The 20,553-nt window shown below is 50.1% G+C and overlaps 1 protein-coding gene across 3 annotated transcripts in view; it reads right to left on the bottom strand.

Annotated features, from left to right (window-relative positions):
* The window catches only part of BDKRB2 (bradykinin receptor B2), a 76,986-nt gene that overhangs the window by 42,960 nt on the left and 13,473 nt on the right, over window positions 1-20,553 (bottom strand). For 2 of the 3 annotated variants that reach the window (XR_003585763.2, XR_009597129.1), the window contains exons 2-3: window positions 9,464-9,571; window positions 4,124-6,073 (exon numbers count right to left, since the gene is read on the bottom strand). Coding sequence is in view for 1 of the 3 variants with exons in the window: in XM_027957373.2 (XP_027813174.1) it covers window positions 4,984-6,073; window positions 9,464-9,537 (1,164 nt within the window). In the remaining 2 variants the exon portion in view is untranslated. Of the gene's footprint in view, window positions 1-2,487; window positions 6,074-9,463; window positions 9,572-20,553 lie in introns of those variants that run through there. The other variant, XM_027957373.2, reaches the window with a different exon arrangement.

Here is a 20,553-nt window from a genome sequence, read left to right as displayed (position 1 = left end):
GTATCAATTTACTTTCTCACCAACAGTGCAAGAAGGTTCCCACACTCTCTCCAGCATTTATTGTTTGTAGATTTTTTGATGACGGCCATTATGGATGGTGTGAAGTGATATCTCATCATAGTTTTGATTGGCTTTTCTCCAATAATGAGTGATATTGAGCATCTTTTCACATATTTGTTAGCTTTCTGTATGTCTTCTATGGAGAAATGTCTGTTTAGGTCTTTTTTCCACTTTTTTGATTTGGTTGTTTGTTCTTTTGGTATTGAATTATATGAGCTGCTTAGGTATTTTGAAACTTAACTATTTGTGAGTTGTTTCATTTGCTATTTTTTTCTCCCATTCTGAGGGTTGTCTTTTCACCTTGCGTATAGTTTCCTTTGTTGTGTGTCGGGGGCCGCTTTAGGCATTACTGACAAAACGGAGGCATGGCCGCAACCCCCTCTCCTCATCCTGCAGGAACGGTCCCAGGATGAAGGAGTTAGGTTTTGTGATTCTGGCTTGTTCTTTCTTTCTTTGGTTGAGTTGGCAGGAAAGAATGTTAAGGTGCTTATTGTTCTTGAGAGAAGCATGAGAAAGCACAAAGCCTTCTGCAGTTGTGCCCAGAAAATAATCTATAAAGTAACCACTGACATTTGTTCAAGGGTTTTTGGAAAGAATGTCCCAGGATGAGCCCGTAGGCCACAGCTTGAGGCCATAGGAAGGATTGTTATCTGAGACCTGTTTGTGAGGGAAATGTTTATGGCAAAGGAAGTTTGCTGAGTTTAAGGTTTAGAAATAATTAAGAATAGTTAGAAGCCTTTTTAAGAGATAGTGAGCTTAGGATACTAGAGGCAAGCAGGACTTAGAAAGATAAGAAATAAACTGAGAAATGTGGTACGCAGCCCAGACATAAGCATGAGTTACAATGTAATCACAAGTAAACATGATTCTGAGAGAATCGCTGAAGCAGGAACTCTGTTTGAAGGGCAACAATGAGACAATAAACCTGGGTGAGGGTGAAAATGTCAAACCTCTGACCTACTGCTTTTGTCAAAGTATAAAAGAAGACCTGATGCTTGAAACAAACATGTAGTCCTGCACCTCGAGTCAGAGGCTGCATCATTCTTTGCTGACACCGCTCACCCCTTCAGGCTGTTTCCCTGGCTGCTGGAGCTGGACTCCGGCAGCTGTGCAAAAGCTTTTCAGTTTAATCAAGTCCCACTTGTTTACTTTTCTTTTTACTTCCATTACTCTAGGAGGTGGGTCATAGAGAATCTTGCTTTATGTCATCACATTCTAAACATTCTTCTTTACATGTATAGCCTCCCTATCATTGTCTTTGCCTTCTTAAAAGATGTCAGTGGCTGCACAGTGGGAAATAAGAACTGGGAGATCGTGGGATGGCAGTGGTTAATGTCAGAGTTGGGGAGACCAGTAAGAGATGATGGTTAGACATAGAAAGAAACAGATAGATCCAGGAAACACTTGGGGGGAATCTAAAAAGGTACCAATTCACTAGGTGGAAGGAATAACAGAGATGGTTGTTCTTCTTTACCATGAACCCCAGGTTTCTAGCAGAGATGGATGGATGAAGAGATGGAGCAGTGCCATTTCTGTAGACACAGAATGCAAATTTTGTTTAATGAATGATTGAATACATGAATAATGAAGGGGTCTCAAAATGGAGTGGGTGATGCGTTCCGCATCACTGTGAGAATGCAAGCAGTGGTTAGACAACTGTTTGATCTAGACCTCGCCAAATGGAAATCAAATGGAAGATACTTAATAGATACATATCACATGCACAAATGAATTGCTGTCATCCTTTTTTTTTTTTTTTTGCTGTCATCCTTATGATTTTTGAGAACCCATGGACTGTTCTCATGGACTGAACCCGCCAGACTCATCTGTCCATGGAATTCTCCAGACAAGAACACTGGAGTGGATAATCATTCTCTTCTTCAGGGGATCTTCCTAACTCAGGGATTGAACCCGTGTCTCCTGCATTGCAGGAAGATTCATTACCATCTGAGCCACCTGGAGAATTTCATGGACAGAGGACCCTGGCAGGCTACAGTCTATGAGGTTGCAAAGAGTCAGACATGACTGAGCGACTAATACTTTCACGTTTTCACTTTTACTTATGATTCTAGGACCTCATGGGGTCTCATGGGCACCTGATGGGAGTTTATTGAGTCACCAATGTGGGACGGGAGAAAATATTCAAATGGTTGACATTTCTTAAATTTCTACTTAGGTATGTTCAAGAGTGTACATTTTAACACCTGTTAATAAGTGTACATATTGGGTAAAAATCAAAATTTTTTTACTTATATGGATATGCAATTACAATGGTTTGGATACCACTAATTTATAGCACAGAGCCTTTAAGTAGGTTGAGTGGAAATAAATGGAACCCATGCCCCCAAGACTTCTAACTGCCTATGGCACTGTCTGTGACAAGATTCAGAGTTTTGGGAGTTGTAACAACAGAAAGAACCACACAAAAATGCCTCATCCCTTTATTATTTTGGACAGAAAAGGCACATTTACACCATTCACCCATTTCTCCTCAGTTGTGAAATAATCCCTCTTTATAATGTGATAGCTCTTTGGGTCTTTCACAGGACAGATGTTCTTTATCACAGTATCAACACAACCCACAGGGCAGCTCCCCTCCCACAGACAAATTACTCCTCTGCCCATGGGTGGGCCCTAAATGGCCATTAGGAGCCCAGAGCTCTGCTGGCAGGAGACCCTCAGAACATACATACCCATTGATGAATGAGTTCCTCACACCCCAAAGCCCAGCCCAGCCTCCTTTTGTGAAACTCCACTCTAATTATGCATGTGGTTTGTGAGTGAAAGCTGCTCAGTCATGTCTGACTCTTTGCGACCCCGTGGACTATACAGTCCATGGCATTCTCCAGGACAGAATACTGGAGTGGGTGGCCTATCCCTTCTCCAGGGGATCTTCCTAACCCAGGATTGACCCAGTCTCCCGCATTGCGGGCAGATGCTATACCACCTGAGCCACAAGGGAGGCCCAAGAATATTGGAGTGGGTAGCCTATCCCTTCTCCAGGAATCGGATCGGAGTCTCCTACACTGCAGGCAGATTCTTTACCAGCACATCCACACACGGTTTCACTTCATTCTAATATGAAACGGTTTGTACTTCTTCACCTGTTTTCTTTCTCTAGCTACGAGTGTGTCTGTTTATGTGGGCAGAGGGGCTTGCATGGCAGAAAACAAAGGCTGGGATGGGGAGTAAATCTTTTTGTGACCCCTTTTCTTTTAAAATCCAGAGCTGGATTGGTCAGGATTTATGCGCTCTTTTCCATCCCAATCCTGCTGGCCCTTGGGAGGATAAAACCTCCCCAGGGAGAGCTCGCTAACGAATCAGTCATCTACTGATCCAGTGAGTGCTTCCAGGGTGTTGCCTACATTACCAGAAACTCCTAAACTCCATTGCTATTGAGCACCCATCCCTGTCTTGACTGTAGGAGCTTGATGTTGGCGTCTGGATGGTCTGTTCTCCCAGAGGGCCGGCCTCAGGAGGCAGATTATAAAACGTGTAGAGAAAGAAGAAAGGAATGCCCCCTGGAAGACCTGGGGCTTGGGGCCAGGCGCCTGTCCATTAAGGGCCAAGGATGCTGGTCCATTTTCCTCCTGCCAGACATCTGGTACCCGCCCTCCGCCCTGCCTATCACTGCCCACCACACCCTTCCCCACCTGGCCCTGCCTGAAGGAGGCAGGGCCACGGCCCCTCTGCAGTTGCTTCTCCGGGTGAATGATCCGGTGGAGGTGGGATCAGGAGGGTGTTCTCCCGCCTCCATGGAAGGGGTAACCTTTCCTGAAAATGCTTGTGCATGTGTGTGTGTGCGCGCATGCTCCTGCATGCGTGCAAATTGATGGGAAGGGCAGGTGGTGGAAGGGAGCTTAACATACGGAGTACTTAGTATGTGTCAGACACTAATGAGTGTTTTCCACAACCATTAGCTTCAACACCGATTCTCTTCTACAGACCTTTTGCTTAACTTGTCTTTCTCCTTAGAATAAATTTATTCCCATTCTGCGGGCATAATAATGCCTCACATTTACATAGCACCTTTCATTTGTCAAAGTACTTCTGTGCCTATTACCTCCTTTAATCCCCACAACAGCCTCGTGTTACCGGGAGGAAACCGAGGCGCGGGCGTGGCCACGTGCAGCCAGTTATCCTCTGAGCTGGTGCGCCTGACTCCTCCTCCTGGCCCTGTCCACAGTACCTGGCTTGACCGCGTCTGGAACAGCCTTGTGGTGGCTGCTGAATCATCGCGAGTCTGTAAGTTCCTTCAGGACAGATTATTTTCTTTTTTCTTGCCCACAGGGTTCCACGCTGCGTGTAGAGCAAGTGCTGGGTAAGTACTTACTGGGTTCGTCTTTGGCACAGACCACTTGTCTTTCTGCAAGGGGAACGAGAGTCCTGGTCTCTGGGCTCTCGCTGTGGATCACTCAGAGTTTAACCTTCATTGACCTGAGGAATCATCCTCCAAAGTCCTAGCTGAGCGGATTCAAGAAACCCAAAACTATACGTCAGCCAGTGTGCACGGCCCTCTCAGCGGCTGCCCCAAAGCCGGGCGGCATTTCTGGAGATCTGAGCTGTCGTGCTCCGGCAGAGTGGCACACCACGTAGGAGGGGAGCTCGGCCACTCCTGTCCCTGTCCCCAGGCTCCTCTGCTCCTCGGGAAGCAGCAGACTGGCCCAGGGGTGGAAGCCAGTAAGAAGGGTAATACTGTCATTATTTCTGGGGCCCTTGGCTGTGCACCTTCCAACCTCGCAGCCCTGTTCACCACAGCTTGGGCGGGGCAGGAATTTACTGGAGACACCGACTCACTGCCCAAGGTCACAATTGGGATGCCTTCCTTCCTCCTGGGGGCGCATCCCGAGAGCCGCCATCCATCCATCATCACACGCATCGGTATCCCCGGGTGCCATCTGCTCGCTGGCTGCTCCCCACCCGCTACTGCAGTTTGTGAATGTGGCGTTCCACGGAGATGGAGGTCCGCAGCGTGCCCATGGAGTTCTCCGTCTGGCTGGGCTCCGCCGACGCACAGCCGCCTGGCCGGCACAGCCGCGCGTACACCTCCCGCGACTTCTTGCGGAAGCGCTTGCCAACGATTACGTACACCAGTGGGTTGAGGCAGCTGTTGCTGTAAGCCACGAAGGACGCGATCTGCGTGAAGATGTCGATCTTCACGTACCAGCAGCCCGAGAGCACCTGGAGGCGCAGCAGCGTGTCCAGGAAGGTGCTGATCTGGAAGGGCAGCCAGCAGACCACGAACAGCAGCAGGACGGCCAGGACCAGCAGCGTGGCCTTCCTCTCCGTCTGGATCTCCTTGAACTTCTGCATCTCGTTGTTACGCAGCACCTGCATGATCTGTACGGTGCAGAAGGTGATGACACTCAGGGGCAGCAGGAAGCCCACCGAGTTCAGGAGGATGTTGGTGAAGACCTCCCAGCTGCTGGACGGGTAGATGATGACGCAGGCAGTGACGTTGTGGCCCTCACTGTTGTACTCCTGCATGGTGCGGAAGGCCAGCATGGGCGAGCTCAGAAGCAGTGTGCAGCCCCAGATCACCAGGCTGTAGAGCTTGGCCCAGCGCACCCCGCGCATCCGGCCCATGGACATGGTCTTCACCAGGGCCAGGTAGCGGTCGATGCTCACCAGCATGAGGAAACAGATGCTGCTGTAGAGGTTCATGTAGAGCATGGTGTTCACCACGCGGCAGAGGGCTTCCCCAAAGAGCCAGTCGAAGTTGTTGGCGATGGTGATGGCCCAGAAGGGCAGCCCGCAGGCCAGGATCAGGTCTGCCACGGCCAGATTGCCCAGGTAGATCTCTGCCACCGTGCAGCTGCTCTTGTGCAGGCAGAAGACACTGAGGACAAAGGTGTTCTCCAGGGCAGCGAGCAGAAAGAGGATCCAGAGGAAGGGGGGCTGGATGGTGTTGAGCCAGTTCCCCAAGTTGGACTGGAAGCAGCTGCTGCTCTCGGGCAGGGTGCTGTTGAGAGCAGGTTCAAGGACCTGGGAGGTGAGGTTGAACATTTCGGCGCTGCAAGAAAGTGGAAAAGAGGCAGTTACACCTCGGGGTGATGGGAGGAAGGAGTAGCAACTGGTGCGGAGGGCGAGGGGGTGCATCTAGTTAGAGGTGGAACTCAGGCCCTTGCTGTGCCGTGTTCATAGACAGTCCGGGTGCATCTGAGTCCCTGCGGGTCTTGGAAAGGTCTCTGTGCTCCTTGCACTTAAACTGAGAGCTTGTGTTCTTGGCCTCCAGGCTCCACTGGGAGGTTTCCTTGGCCAGCATCCATCACCCGTATGAACAAGCGTGAGTCTTAGATGCTGGCCCTCCTGGAAGCTTCCGTGGTGGGAGGGTCCACAGCACATTCCTTCCTTATCACAGGGACTCCTCCTAAGGGCGCTGGTCTCGTTCAGCCTCTTGTGGCCTGGCTGTGAGTGAGCCATTAATTAGAAGAGAAAAGTGGTATCATGCCAGACAGGGGGATTCCAGCCTGGCTCCGAGACCACAGCCCATCTGCCCACGCCCTGTCTCTTCCTGGCAGAGAGTAGCTGTCAAGCTTCGCTACCTTCCATCAGCATAGCATTGATGAGGTTGCTTGACGGAAAGGGGGGGTGGGGGCTTTGACGTCAGAGAGTCCTCTGGGTTCAGTCCTGACTCATTCATTAGCTGTGTGACCTTGAGTAAGTTAACTAACCTCTCCGGATCGTAATGGTCTACTTCATAAACTAGAAATAACAAAATCTTCTTGGCATTGTGGTGAAGATCTGAGATAAAGTACAGAAAGTCCCAAGCACTGCACTCGGTTCAATAAACAAGAATAATTACCTTTGTGTGTGTGTGTGTGAACTTATTAAAATAAACAGTGTCCAACTCGAGCACCACTCTTGGTTCTTTGTCTGTTTTTAAGATTTTTTTGATGTGGACCATTTTTAAAGCCTTATTGAATTTGTTACAACACTGCTTTGGGTTTAGATTTTGGTTTTTGGCCCCGAGGCACGTGGGATGTTAGCTCCCCGACCAGGGATCGAACCCGTACCCTCTGCTTTGGGAGACAAAATCTTAACCACTGGACCACCAGGGAAGTCCCAGTCCTTACTCTCACATTGCTGATTCTATCATTAACCCACTGGCTTCTCTTTCATTCTGGGGTGAGAGACCAGAGGGCAGTTCACTTTCTGCAAGTGTTTCTCTAAGGCTAGTGCCTTTCTGCCTTCGGCAAAGAGGCATGGGGCTTGGACAGACATGGGCTCCAATCCTAGCTGTGTGGTCTTGGGTAAATTACCTCTGAGCTTCCGCTTTGTTTTCTTTGGAGTATAGTATTACTCTCTCATTGATTTGCCTTGCGTGGCTATTGCAAGGTTCAAATCAAAGAGTAGGTGTAAAGACATATCAAAAAGCTAAAAGCGCAAGGCAGAGGGCAGGACTAACTGAACATGTTCCAAGTGCTCTTTTGGGTGGATGTGGGAAAAGTGGAGGTGGAGGGACTCTTCTTGGGCAGTTTGATTGTTGGGTAGGCCTGGGAGAGAGTAGCTGAGCAATAGATTATGGGAAAGAATCTGCTGACTGCCTCTGGGATTTCCCAGAACAAGCCCCTATACATTCTGGAGCAGCTGACTGTCTTGGAAGGGCCAGACTGGGGACCTGTGATGAACTCACTCATCGACGCAATTTATCCTTACATGTTTCTTGAGCATCTCCTCCGAGTTGAGCTCCACTTTGGCTGTAGGGACCCAGAAAGGGACACCACACATCCCTGCCCTGCCAGAGCTCCTGACACCTCAGACCCAGTGTGGGAACGAGGCACATGAGGCCTCGGGGTGGCAGGAGGGTCAAGGGACCCAGGTGGGAGGAGGGGGGGGAGTTCAGAGGTGACTCCAGAGCTGGGGCTCAGAGGATGAAGGGCATGCCAACGGGGGCCGAGAGGGAGGGAGGGCGGATCAGGCGGAAGGGGCAGCCTGAGCAGAGCCCAGAAGTGGGGAAGCCACTGGCAGGTTCTGGAAGGTGGATGAGATGTTGGGAAGTGACAAGGGATGAGGCTGAAGAAGAGAAAAAAAGGACAGTCCGAGGCTTTGTCCCTGAGTGCTTCAAGGAGCAAGCGATGGAACTGGAAATACTCTTCTCATGGAGGCTGGTTTTAATATGTCCACAAATTCTTTGATAAACCTCCTTGCAAAGGGTGGAGTCTAATTCCTCCTCCAGTGAATGTGGCCATACTGAGCGACTCGTTTTCCACCCAAGGTGGCAGTGCCAGTGTGTGACGTCCAAGATTAAGGCGTGAGTGGCTTTGCAGCTTCCTCCTGGGCCTTTTGGGTTTCTTGATCGGGAAGAGGCTGGCCGACACGTTGTAAGGATGCTCAAGCAGCCACACGGAGAGGCTCCGTGCAGAGGCCCCGACTTGTCGCCCTGGGTGTGAATCCTCTGGCCCCAGTGAAACCTCTGGCTGATTCTGGTCCCCTAGCCTGTGGGTCTCCCAAGTGAGGCCCCAGACATCACGGAACAGAGACAAGTCCTAAAGTCCTGACCCGTGGACACTGGCAGTCTTCTCTGCGGAGCCTCTGAAGGTAAGATCTGCCCTGCGTGCTCCCATTGGTCCAGCCTTTGGCCCCATTTCTGCAGGAAGAGAAGCCCTGTTTCCCCAGAGCCCCAGACCTGGAGTGCTGTCTCTTGTGGTCTGGCTCTCTAGAGACCAGAGTGTCCCACCTGATGCTGCTTGTTAATTTTCCAGCAAGGTAGTCCTTCCTAACAGGATGGCACCTGGCCCATACCTGACTCCGAGGAGCCACAGGGTTGTTAGAAGGTGGCCTGGGGAGGGCTTCATTGGGAGTGATCGGACTCATGTTCCATGGCCTCTACTGAGATGACCATTGGTCATCTCCATAGCAGTCACACCTGCCATAGGAAGCTCCAGCTGGGCCCCACTGCCCACTCTCCCTAACACTGCCCCCTCAGGACTGACCCTCCCTTTTCTCTGCTTCCACTCAAGATCCACCCCCCAACATTCTCTCCTTAGAGTGTCCAGACCTTCCTCGGATGTCGGCCATGTGTTGGAGACATCCTGTCTCCATGGAGACCTGGCTCAGCCTCTGTCTGATTTCTTGCGCTGCCTTCAGAGTTTCCATCTCTTCTTTTTCACATCTTCCCTCGACCCTGCGCTGGTTCACATGTGACCCCCTGTATGGTGTGTCCCTCCTCTGGCAACACCCAGCCCAGAAGCAGAACAGTCAGTCCTCTTCCTTCTGCCCCTGACAGGCCCTGGGGGATTTGAACACCAGCCCTTGAGGACTTTTGACTCAGGATTCAACGTTGCGTGTTGTTTCCAGTGGGCTTCCATTATCGTCCCAGAGAGGAGGGGCATGCTCTCCTAGGTGTACCCCAGAGTGCCCACACCCCTGTCCCGGAAATAGTAAAGCCCCTCTGACTCACCCAAAGGAGGCAGTGATGGGCACGGTGTCCTCATGAATGGATGCAAACATTGGTCTCTTCCAGGCTGAGAACATTGGGACTCAGAGGGGCAGGTGAGTGAGGGCCTCCCTGGAGGAGAAATGATGGAGATGGTTAGATGGTGGGACTGGAGACCATAAAACACATGCATTCTCCTCTAGGGAGAGAAACGGGGGTCTTCACTTAAATATTTATTAAGTACCCATCACACACCCAGTGCCGGGACATGATGCGGGCACAGGAACAGTGTCCGTCCTCCAGGGGCTCATGGTCTCATGGAGAAGCCAGACATGACCCTCAGTGCTGGAGACTTGATGGGCAGGGTGGAGCTGAGCTCCCCTCACCGTGGGGCTCCTTGTCCAGGCGAGGGCCATCAGCTTGCCTGTCAAGGTCACCATTTCCATCGAGACAGTGACAGCCACCCAGGTAACCCAGGGCCTCCCAGCTCTGTCACCCTGGAGTAGTGATCCCCCCCACCATGCCCTCTGGTACGGGTCTGCCTGGTTAGGCGTCCCAGATCTGGCAGAGTCAGCCCATCGGGATCCTAATCGTTTGTTAATGTCCGTCAACATTGCTCTCCTGTTCAAAACAAAGTGGGGGCCTTTTCTGTCTCCTGTGTCCAGAGAGCAGGCGGTTTGCGGACCAGGGGGAAGGTGGGGGTCTGGGGCGACTCTAGTTTCCCTCCATCTGCTTCGGATGCTCCGTGTGTGGGAGCATCGTCATTCCTACTTCTCCTTGGCCCTGCCCCAGGATGCAGAGACCACCCCAGGAGGGGCTGCAGTCCGGCTTCCGTGGGGATTGGCCCCAGGGCAGCAGCAGGAGGCTGGGGGAGGGAGGGGAAGGAGGAGGGGATCTGGCTCCTAGCTCCTTCCCTTGAGGACCTCCAGGGACTGGCTGGGCCCAGCGCCGGTGCATAGCTCCCACTGGGGCCTTTCCAAGCCCAGTGATTCTGACAACTGCCATCTCCTCTCGTGAGGAAAGGGTCGTCCGCAGAGGTCACCCTGACATGCTGTCTACACTCTGTAAGTAGACCCTCTTTAAACTCCTCTGCATATTAGGCAGCTTGATCGTGGCCTCTCAGTCTACTACTGGACCTGAACTAATACATCTGGGGATTACAAACTCAGATGTCAGGGGTGCATCTGAAGGCCTGGGGGGTGGGGAGCTGGCTGTGGTGGGCACCTGGGTACACAGGGGGTGGCAATGGTCGGTGTGCCATCCTCTGGGTGCTATTTGAGGGAGTCCCTTAGCCCTCCCTGGACCTCAGTTTTCTCATTGACACAGCTGGGGGTGGGGGAGTGGACCCATGCTCCCCCCAGACTCTGATCCTCGTGTCTGTGTGGGGGTGACGGGCCGGTGACTCTACAGTTGGGATTTTCCTTTGTTTTTCAAACTGATGTTTTAGAAAAAAACATCCAACATCCTGATTCACTTGTTCTCTATCTCCCTCAGAATTGGATCCAAGAAGACTTAACTTTAAAAGTATTTCCTTCTGTCGAATCACATAAACACTGGCTCCTGGTGCTGCTGAGAGTCATTTCCACTTTTTTTTGCCCGCGCCACCCACAGCCTGTGGGGTCTTAGTTCTCTGATGGGGAATTGAACCTGCAAACCCCTGCATTGGAAGCATGGAGTCTTAGCCAGTGGACCACCAGGGAAATTCTTCATTTCTATTTCAGTGCCAGAGGGAGTCTATTTTGGTTCCACAAGAATCCACCTCCGAAGGGCTGTGAGGCTGTGGCCGCCCCAGGACACACAGCATGACTTTCACCAGGGCCAGGGTTTGCCTTTATGGAACCCTGACTGGGTGACCAACTGCGCCCAGTGTTTCGTGGGTGTGTATTGAAGCTGGGAGATAGTTCCCAAAGCGAGGGTTGTGGATTGGATAGTAAATAAACCCCAATCATTGGCCCACTCCTTTCAATGTGGTTAGCAACCACACTAACTCCAGGTTAACCCTGGAGGAAAGTGTCAGGTTGGGGCTGTGTGTCTTCATCACCCCTCTGATGGTTTGTAACTCCCTTTTCAACAAAACCAGCAGGCCCAGCGCCTGGGCTGGACACCCACATCTAACCAGACTTTAACAGGCTTGCTTATGGTCCATTGTATTTATTTCAACAGGGCATTTTTGGTGACAAATGATACTCATTTTCCATTTAAGTTGGTGATATACAGTTAACAGTTAAGAAGGGAGTCGCTATTAAAGAAATAGTTGTGGGATTTCCCTGATGGTCCGGTGGTAAAGACTCCCCGCTCCCAATGCGGGGGGCATGGGTTCGATTCCTGGTTGGGGAACTAAGATCCCACATGCTGCATAGCGTGGCCCAGAAAAGAAAAGAAAAAATGAAATCCAAAAAAGAAAAAAAAAAGTAGCTGAACAGGTGACGGAGATGTCAGAGCTTGTGCGTAGAATGACAGAAAGAGGGAAACACAGCCCGAGGGGTCCAGCCGAAAACCCAGGTCACAAACAAGAGGCCCGGCCCGGTGGTCAGGCTTACCCGCTCTGGAGAAAGACCTGAAATTTGGCCCCCTCCATCGGGTTGCTCTTTAACCTCATGGTGCCTCGCTTTTCTCAACTGTCAGATGCTGGCTGTGAGGAGCAAACAAGGCAATCCGTGTCAAGCGCACAAAGCACGTGGTGAATGTGTCCAGAACGGGCACCACCCAGGGGGGCACCCGGGGGGGCCAGTCTGCTGCAGGAGCCCCCGCGTGGCACAGCCCCAGCGATGCTTTACAGACACAGTTCCACAGCCGCACGGAGAGATGAGCAGGCCGCTGGGACATCACCAGCCCACCTAATCCAGGGAAGCCCGTGAGACCACACAGGTCTCTCCTCGGTCCGAGGGTGGTCTCGTCAACTTTCTCCTTTTGCATCCGGTCTCGCTGGGACAGCCTTGTGTGCGCGTGCGCATGCGCAACTGTGGTATTAAAGAACACCTGCCTCGCTCATCTCCCCTCGCTCATCTCGCCACCCTTCGCCGCGCCTGTACTGTTTGGCACATCTCAGTCTCTTGGAAAACCCTTGCTCCGTAAATAAGTACAATCTCTCAGACCACTCAGGTTGGAGTCGAGGCCAGAGCTAGAAAGAAGCAAGGTCTCCCAAATCCAGCTCAGAGCCCTTTCCCGGACACCTCCCTGGAATAAATGGTTTCTTCTAAAATCTGTTTCACGTGATCATTGAGGAAGGATGTTGTTTATACAGTTACCAAGGTGAACTGCAGACCACTGTCAGTACCGGGGCAGGGGAGGCTGTGGGGCCGCACGCACGGTAACAGCCTCGATACCAGGGAGAAGCGGCCTGAGCACAGTTTCCAAGGGGCTTTTTCTCTTTTTCCCCGAGAAAAGGCCAGAGCTGTCTGTGGGGAGATGGACGGGGTTCTGGGGATTCAACGTCTGTTCCAGGAACAACTAGAGAGCTGAATCAGATCCATTCAGTCCGGCGTACATGTAGGCCCTTCTGGCATTTGGACACTTTATGGGCCTGGAACGTTTTGGAAACACGTGTGGAGGTGGGGTGGGTTGGCGGGAAGTGGGGGAGCCGGGAGAAGCAGAGCTCCCCCCGCCCCCCGTCGCCGACCGTGCTTTCTGCAGCGATGACAGGGCATGCCTCCCGGACTCTCATCCTCACAGAGTCTGGGGCTCCTGCTGGTCTTCATATGTTTCCACTTTTTTGGAATTAGCTTATTGTGCTTCTTTCCCAGACATTGAGCTTTGTCGTTTTAATGAATGAATGAGCAATTCTAGCTGATAGCCTAATACCAATCTTTCCCCTTAAAAAAATAAATATCTCCTTTAAAAAAAAAGAGATAATATGACCACAGTAGAGCATTTAAAAATGCTCAAATCTCCCAGAATTCTATCCCCAAACAACTCTTTTCATACGCTTTCAACCAGCCTTTCATCTCCTATGGTTTTACATAGACCATCAGACCAAGAAAAATTTTCCATGTTGTTCTATAGCATCATAAGGATGCCTTTAAGAGAATGCATTGTGTTGGTTTATTGTTATTTATTAAACCATTCCTCGATTTCTATCCCTTTGTATGTAATGTATTCCCATGGGACTCCAGTCATGATGACCCACATCTGCTTCCCAAGGCTCTTTCTTATGTTCCCACCCCCTCTGCCTTTGCCAGGGCTGCCCCCGATGCTTGAATCCCTGTCCCCACTTTCTACCTTTTGAAGTTGAGACCTACTCAGTTACCAACCCTTCCATGGAGCCTCCCAAAGTGCCCTGCGATGGTTAGTTTTATGTGCCAATGTGTCTAGGCTACAGCCCCCTATTATTCAAGCTAATATGGATCTAGATGTTGCTATAAAGGCATTTTGAAGGTGTTATTGAAATCCCTCATCAGATGTTAAGCAAAGGAATCACCTGAGTATCTAGGTGGGCCTGGCTTAATCAGTTGACAGAGCAGAAGCAGGGTTTCCCAGAAGAAGTTCCACTTGTGCACAGGCCATGGCTGAGAGTTCTGGTCGCCTCTCCTGTTCGCCTCACTGATGAATTCTGGGCTTGCCTAGTCAGCCCTACAATCACGTAAGCCAATTCCTTGCAATAAATTCATTAGTACCTGTCTCCCATTGCTAAGCTTCCCTGGTGGCTCAGATAAGGAATCTGCCTGCTAATGCAGGAGGCCTGGGTTCAATCCCTGGGTCAGAAAAGTCCCCAGGAGAAGGGAATGGCTACCCACTCCAATATTCTTGCCTGGAGAATCCCCATAGACAGAGGAGCCTGGGGGTTAACTAGTCCACGGGGTCGCAAAGAGTCAGATGCGACCAAGCACATGCCTCAAGCCCCGCACTCCAGTCTCTTTTTCACTGGCTCTTTTTCTCAGCTGAACCTTCGAGCAGCGGAGTTCTCTTCCCTCCTCTCCCCCTCCTCCTTCTCCACCACGTTGATTAGTGCAGGCCTATCAGAAATGCTTGTGTGTGTCTTCCTTTCTCTGACTCCTACTAGGTGCTCAATAAATGATTGTTTACTGACAGATAGAAGGCAGGGTGATCCTTACTTTTCTCTTCCTCCCCAGCAGACACATCTTCAGAGTAGAGACGAAGGGAAGTGGAAGAACTTACTGTGTGCTCTGCCTGGTACATCCTGAAGACCATACTGTGTGGTTGATGTATATTCCCATATATGGTATATATATGGGAATATAAATACCCATATATATAACATATATGGGAGTATAAATATATGGTATATTCCCATATACCAGACAGGAAGGCAGAGACTTAGCTAAGTAATCTGAGATGGTTCAGGATCACACAGCTAGCCATAGGCAGAGTCAGGATTCAAACCCAGATCTACCTGAGTCCAAATGCCAAGGCATTTTTCTTGCCTGGGAAGGCCTCACCCCCCTCCTTAAAGTTCCTGATGCAAGGCACCCCCTGTGAATAGTTGAGGGGTCATGTGGGCTTTCAGGCCTGGCTGCCCCTGGTCTGAAGGGGGCACTGTGACTTCATTCTTCAAGGGAAGAAGGTCTGTGCAGGTGGCTGTGGGTGGACAATTCAAACCAGGGCTCTGCTGGCCGCGTGAGTGCGGCTCAGAGATCAGCACAGGCTGGAAGCTGGTAGCCCATGGGCCTTGGGCCTTGGGACCTTTGGTGATGATGCCAAGCAGGGCCTTGTGGGCCCCCCAGGCCCTGCTCAGCATCAGTGATGTGGGTTTTGGGGGGGCAGGAAACCTCAATGTCTCAATCTCATCAGTCACTTGTGGTTTAGACCTTGAGAGGAGCTGCAAAGGGCAAACCACAGAGTGTGTGCGTGTGCACGGAAGAGCATGGGCTGGGTGCCGGGGGATGTCCTCAATGGGTTGGAAAGACAGGGGGCCTGGACTTTCACTACTGAGATCCAACCACCTCAGAATCCCAGCTCCAACACTCACTAGCTGTGGATAACCAACCCCCTCAGGGCCTCAGCGTCTCCGTCTGTCAAATGGAGAGCTAACAGCGCCCGCTCTGCAGGGTTGCTGTCAGGAGAGACAGGGTCATGAACGTAAACTGCTTAGGACGATGCTTGACGCCCTTTAAAGGAGCTATATGTGTCAGGCTTCCCTCCTCTCTGCTCTATGTTAGGTTTCTGCAAACAATCTTTTTGGAGAAAGGAGTTCTACTTAAAAAGAAAATGTTCAACTTACCCCCAGTTCCTCATGACAGAGGGGGAAACTGAGGCTCAGAGAGGTGAGGAGATGCCTAAAGTCACACAGCGAGTAAACGCCAGTATGCAGGCAGGGCCGCAGCCTGGCCTGTTTTGTGCTGGAGTGACCTGTCAGGGGTCTGTCCAGGCCAGAGGTGACCAGGCATTGGGATGTGCTCACAGGTCTGGGGCCAGTGGGAACAGAACCCGAGGGGCCATCTTACTGGAAAGCTGGGTTCCTGTACCCAGCATATTCTTCCTTCTCCCCTCTGCTCCGGGATAATTCCAGAATCCCAGGTTAGCCTGATAGGATTATGGAATATTTGGGGGGAAGGGCTCCTGGACACTTTTTCATTAGACCCCTTCATGTTACAGAAGTGGACACAGAGGCCCAGAGACAGCGGACATTCTCCCAGGACATACAGCCACTTAGTGCCAGAGCTCAACATTGAACCCCGGTCCTGGAATTATGGTACTTAAGCCCCCTGTTTGTTTTATTTTCTCTAAATCATCCCACAACTGCCTTCATCCTGTGCAGAAGACAGGGCTATGTGCTAAGGCCTGATTGTGAACATGTTCCAAAACCCAAGCCTCATACTCCCAGCCCTTGCAAAGGTGTGCTGGGACGCGCACCGAAACTGTAAGAGCAGCTGCCTTTGCGTGATTAGAAAGATGTTCTTCTGGAAGAATATATTTACAAAACGATTCAACACACAAGGGCTGAATTTCCAAAATGTACAAACAGCTCACACAACTCAACAACCAAAAAACCCCAACAACCCTATCAAAAAATGGAGAGAAGACCTTAAATATACATCTCTCCAAAGAAGACGTCCATGTGGCTGATAAGAACATGAAAAGATGCTCACCGTCACTAATTATTAGAGGAATACAAATCAAAGCTACACTGAAGTATCACCTCACACCAGCTGGAATGACTATTATAAAAATGTGGGTGTGGAGGAAAGAGAACCTTCGTCCACTGTTGGTGGGAATGTAAGTTGGTATAGCCACTATGGATGACAGTTTGGAGGTTCCTCAAAACACTAAGAATGGAGCTACCATATGATCCTGCAAGGGCTTCCCAGGTGGTGCTAGTGATAAGGAACCCATCTGCCAAAGCAGGAGATGTAACAGATGTGGGTTTGATCCCTGGGTCAGGAAGATTCCCTGGAGCAGGGCATGGCAACCCATTCCCGTATTCTTGCTTGGAGAATCTCATGGACAGAGGAGCCTGGAGGGCTGCAGTTCATAGGGTCGCAAAGAGTTGGACACGACTGAAGTGACTTAGCAAGCATATATGAATATATATATATATGTAAATATATATATATACACACACACCATATATATCACTTTGTATATACCAGAAACTAACACAATATTGTAAATCAACTATACTTCAATAAAAAGACTTTTTAAAAAGAAAGATGTCTGCTTTTCACTTTTCTGTATGTTCTGAGGTTTTTCATCATGAGCATGTAAATAATTTATAAAGGGAGGAAATAGAAATCTTTGCAAAAGAGTAAAAGCCAAAACTATGTAAGGTCCAGAGGGAGTGTGTTTTCCAGCAAAGCCTTTGTTCAGGAACCGCTCAGACTTGGTGGCCTGAAGATCCTCATTTCCCAGTAGATGCCCCAGCTCCCTAAAGGTGTCCCCAAGGGTGGCCTTGGCCTTGCTGGGGCAGGAGGAGGGGAGAGCTGGCCTGGGGTTTCAGCCACACGCAAGTTTGTGTGCCGTGACCAGTCTTCCCATCCAGCCTGGTTTATAAAACACGTGGGAGGAAAATACTGTGGAGACTCTGAGCCAACCGCAGAGAAAAAACAACCCTTCATGGCACGAAGAGGTTTGGGTCCTGCCCAAGAATAAGTGGTGAGCACCAAACTTGAGGCAGGTGCTGTTTTATCCCTTCCTGCACAGGGTCTCAGCAAGATGCCCTTGGCTGTGAAGGGACCCACACCTATCTACCTCCCGGGAGTGGCCTTTCTGCCCATTTATTCATTCGTTCAACAAACTTTTACTCCTCATGTTTGCCGCGCTCAGTGTGCGATACAGCAGGAAAGGCACAGGGGTGCTGGGCAGGCAAAAAGAACGTGGACATCAAGCCACATCCCAGCGCCATCCTTCAAGGACCACTGACGTGTCACCTCCTCTGAGAGGCCTTCCTTGACTTCTCAGCCAGCAGGGATCCCTCCCTTGTCTGAGACTCTATAGCAAACAGGTAGAAGGGTCCAGGGCTTTGGGCATCAAGCCTGGGTTCTAGTCCTGCCTCCATCACTGGGTACCAGGGGTGACCTTGACAACTCTGGGACTTCATTTCCTCATTGGGAGAATGAGAGCTTGTACTACATGGTTCTGGAGACATCTGTAGAATCATGTCTCTAGAGGGGAAATGAGCTGCTGTGAGGGAGCAGTGAGCTCCCCGTTCTGAGAAGCATGCAAGCAGAGACAATAGGGTCAGTGCACTGCTTTCTCAGGGTTCATCGCCTCACTCACTGGCACCCAAAAACTCTTATAGAGATGGGTAGAATGAGTCAGTCTTAGCAAGTTTCCCTTCTCTGGGCGTGGTGAAGCAGAAGTATCTTCCTGCTAGGCTCCCTGAAGCCTCCAGGCTTCCCAGGTTCAGGGTACCTGTCCCACCCCGTCAGGCCTGCCCAAGTCAAAGCCACAGTCAGGTCAACTACAGGGGTATTGCCTTACACCAGTCAGAAAGGCCGTCATTCATTAAGGAGTCTGCAAGTGTCAAATGCTAAAGAAGGTGTGGAGAAAAGGGAACCCTCCTACACTGCTGGTGGAAATGTAAGTTGGTGTAGCCATCATGAAGACCAGTATGGAGTTTCCTCAGAAAACTAAAAAATAAAATTATCATTTAATCCAGCAATCCTACTCCAGGGCATATATCTGGAAAAAACTAACTCAAAAAAGTCATGCACCCCATATTCATGAAGTTGCATTATTCACAATAGCCAAGACATGGAAGCAACCTAAATGTCCATCAACAGATGACTGGATAAAGAAAATGTGGTACATATGTACAATGGAATATTACTCAGTCATGTAAAAGAATGAAATGATGCCATTTGCAGCAACATGGATAGACCTGGAGATTATCATACTAAGTGAAGTAAGTCAGAAAGAGAAAGGCAAACACCCGATGATATCACTTGTATGTAGAACTTGAAGCATAACAAACGAACTTATCTTTGAAACAGATTCACAATCATAGAATAGACTCGTGGTTGCCAAGGGGGAACGGAGCCAGGGAATGGACGGAATGAGAGTTTGGGATTAACAGATGCAAACTGGTACATATAGGATGGATAAAGAACAAGGTCCTATAGCACAGGGAACTATATTCAAAATCCTGTGATAAAAACACAATGGAAAATAATTTGAAAAAGAATGTATATATGTGTATAACTAAATCACTTTGCTGTACAGCAGAAAGCAACACAACATTGTAAATCAATTATACTTCAAATAAAAAAGCCTTCCCCAACCATGTGACTACTACCCTCTGCGTGATTCCACAGCAGGAGGCTGATCCCCTTGGAATCCAGGGAGTCAACCTTCAGAATTCCAGAGCTCCGGGGTCTGTTCATGTTATACCTTCTTTAGAAAAGAATGAAAGGGTGATCTGCAAAGGAATGGGCCTGGCATCCCCCAGGAATGGAGAAGCAGAGAGGATGGGAAATGTCAGCCCGCTGTTCCTCTCTTAGGTACTCATATTATGCCTGGACATGGGAGCTGGGCAAACCTGGGATGTGTCTTGGTTTTTGTCTGGCTGGATGACCTGGGGCAGGCGATGTAGCCTCTTGGTGAAATGGGCCTTTCATCGTAAACAACAATGCTCAGTCTTGTCTAATTCTTTTGCAACCCCATGCACTAGCCCACCCCTACCAGGCTCCTCTGTCCATGGGATTTCCCAGGCAAGAATACTGGAGTGGGTTTCATGGGCAGGCGGATTCTTTTCCACTGAGTCACAAGGGAAGCCCCAATAGGTATAACCTCCCTTGAAAAGGGTTTGTGAAGACTGGCCACAATGTGCAAAGTGCCTACAACTTTAATTTTGGTTGCCCACATTTTCAAGTACCTTACAGAGAAACCCCGGTACGTAGGGCCCAGGGCTGGTGATCAGGAAGTAGTGCAGAGGATGAATAACAATGATGACGATGATGCTGACAGCAACTCATGCACCATCTGCCGTACGCCAGCTGTTCTGAGCACTTAACGAATATCAGCCGGCTCAGTCCTTGCAACAGCTCTAGAGAGACATTGCTAAACCGAGCCTCAGCAGAATTCAGCCTCAGAGCCTGGCCTGAGACGCAGTGCAGAAGTGCCTCCCTCAGTCCTGTAAGGAGGGTGGGGCTCACAGCCTTGTCCTCATCTTAATAAACAATGAAACAGGCTCTGATTCAAGAGAGGGCTTGTGCAAGTTTAGGTAAATGGCCTTGGCCAAGTTTATCAGCTAGTAAGTGGACAGGGATGGGGTAGGATTTGGACTCAGGGATTTAGATGCAAAAGTACTTTGTAAACTTCCAAGTACCTTAGATGCGTCAGGACCATGGAATTTTCAAGCTAGAAGAATTTTGCCATTTAGAGATTTTTTGGGGGTCCAACTCTACATTAACAGTGGCTTCCCAGATGGGTCAGTGGTAAAGAATCCCCTTGCAATGCAGGAGACAGAAGAGACACGGGTTTGATCCCTGGGTGGGGACGATCCCCTGGAGGAGGAAATGGCAACCTACACCAGTATTCTGGTCTGGAGGATTCCACAGGCTGTGTAGTCCATGGGATTGCAAGGAGTCAGACACAACTGAGCGGCTTTCACTTCACTATGTGCACACAAACCTACACACACAGACACACACACATACACACACACACTGCAGTTTTCTTTCTCTTTACACATGTCTTGATCGCCACATTGTCAGTCA

Source organism: Ovis aries, chromosome 18, assembly GCF_016772045.2.
Source record: "Ovis aries strain OAR_USU_Benz2616 breed Rambouillet chromosome 18, ARS-UI_Ramb_v3.0, whole genome shotgun sequence".
In the NCBI taxonomy this organism is placed as follows: Eukaryota; Metazoa; Chordata; class Mammalia; order Artiodactyla; family Bovidae; genus Ovis; species Ovis aries.
The sequence above is the reverse complement of the archived record's forward strand: the minus strand, read 5'-3'. Positions and strand labels throughout refer to the sequence as shown.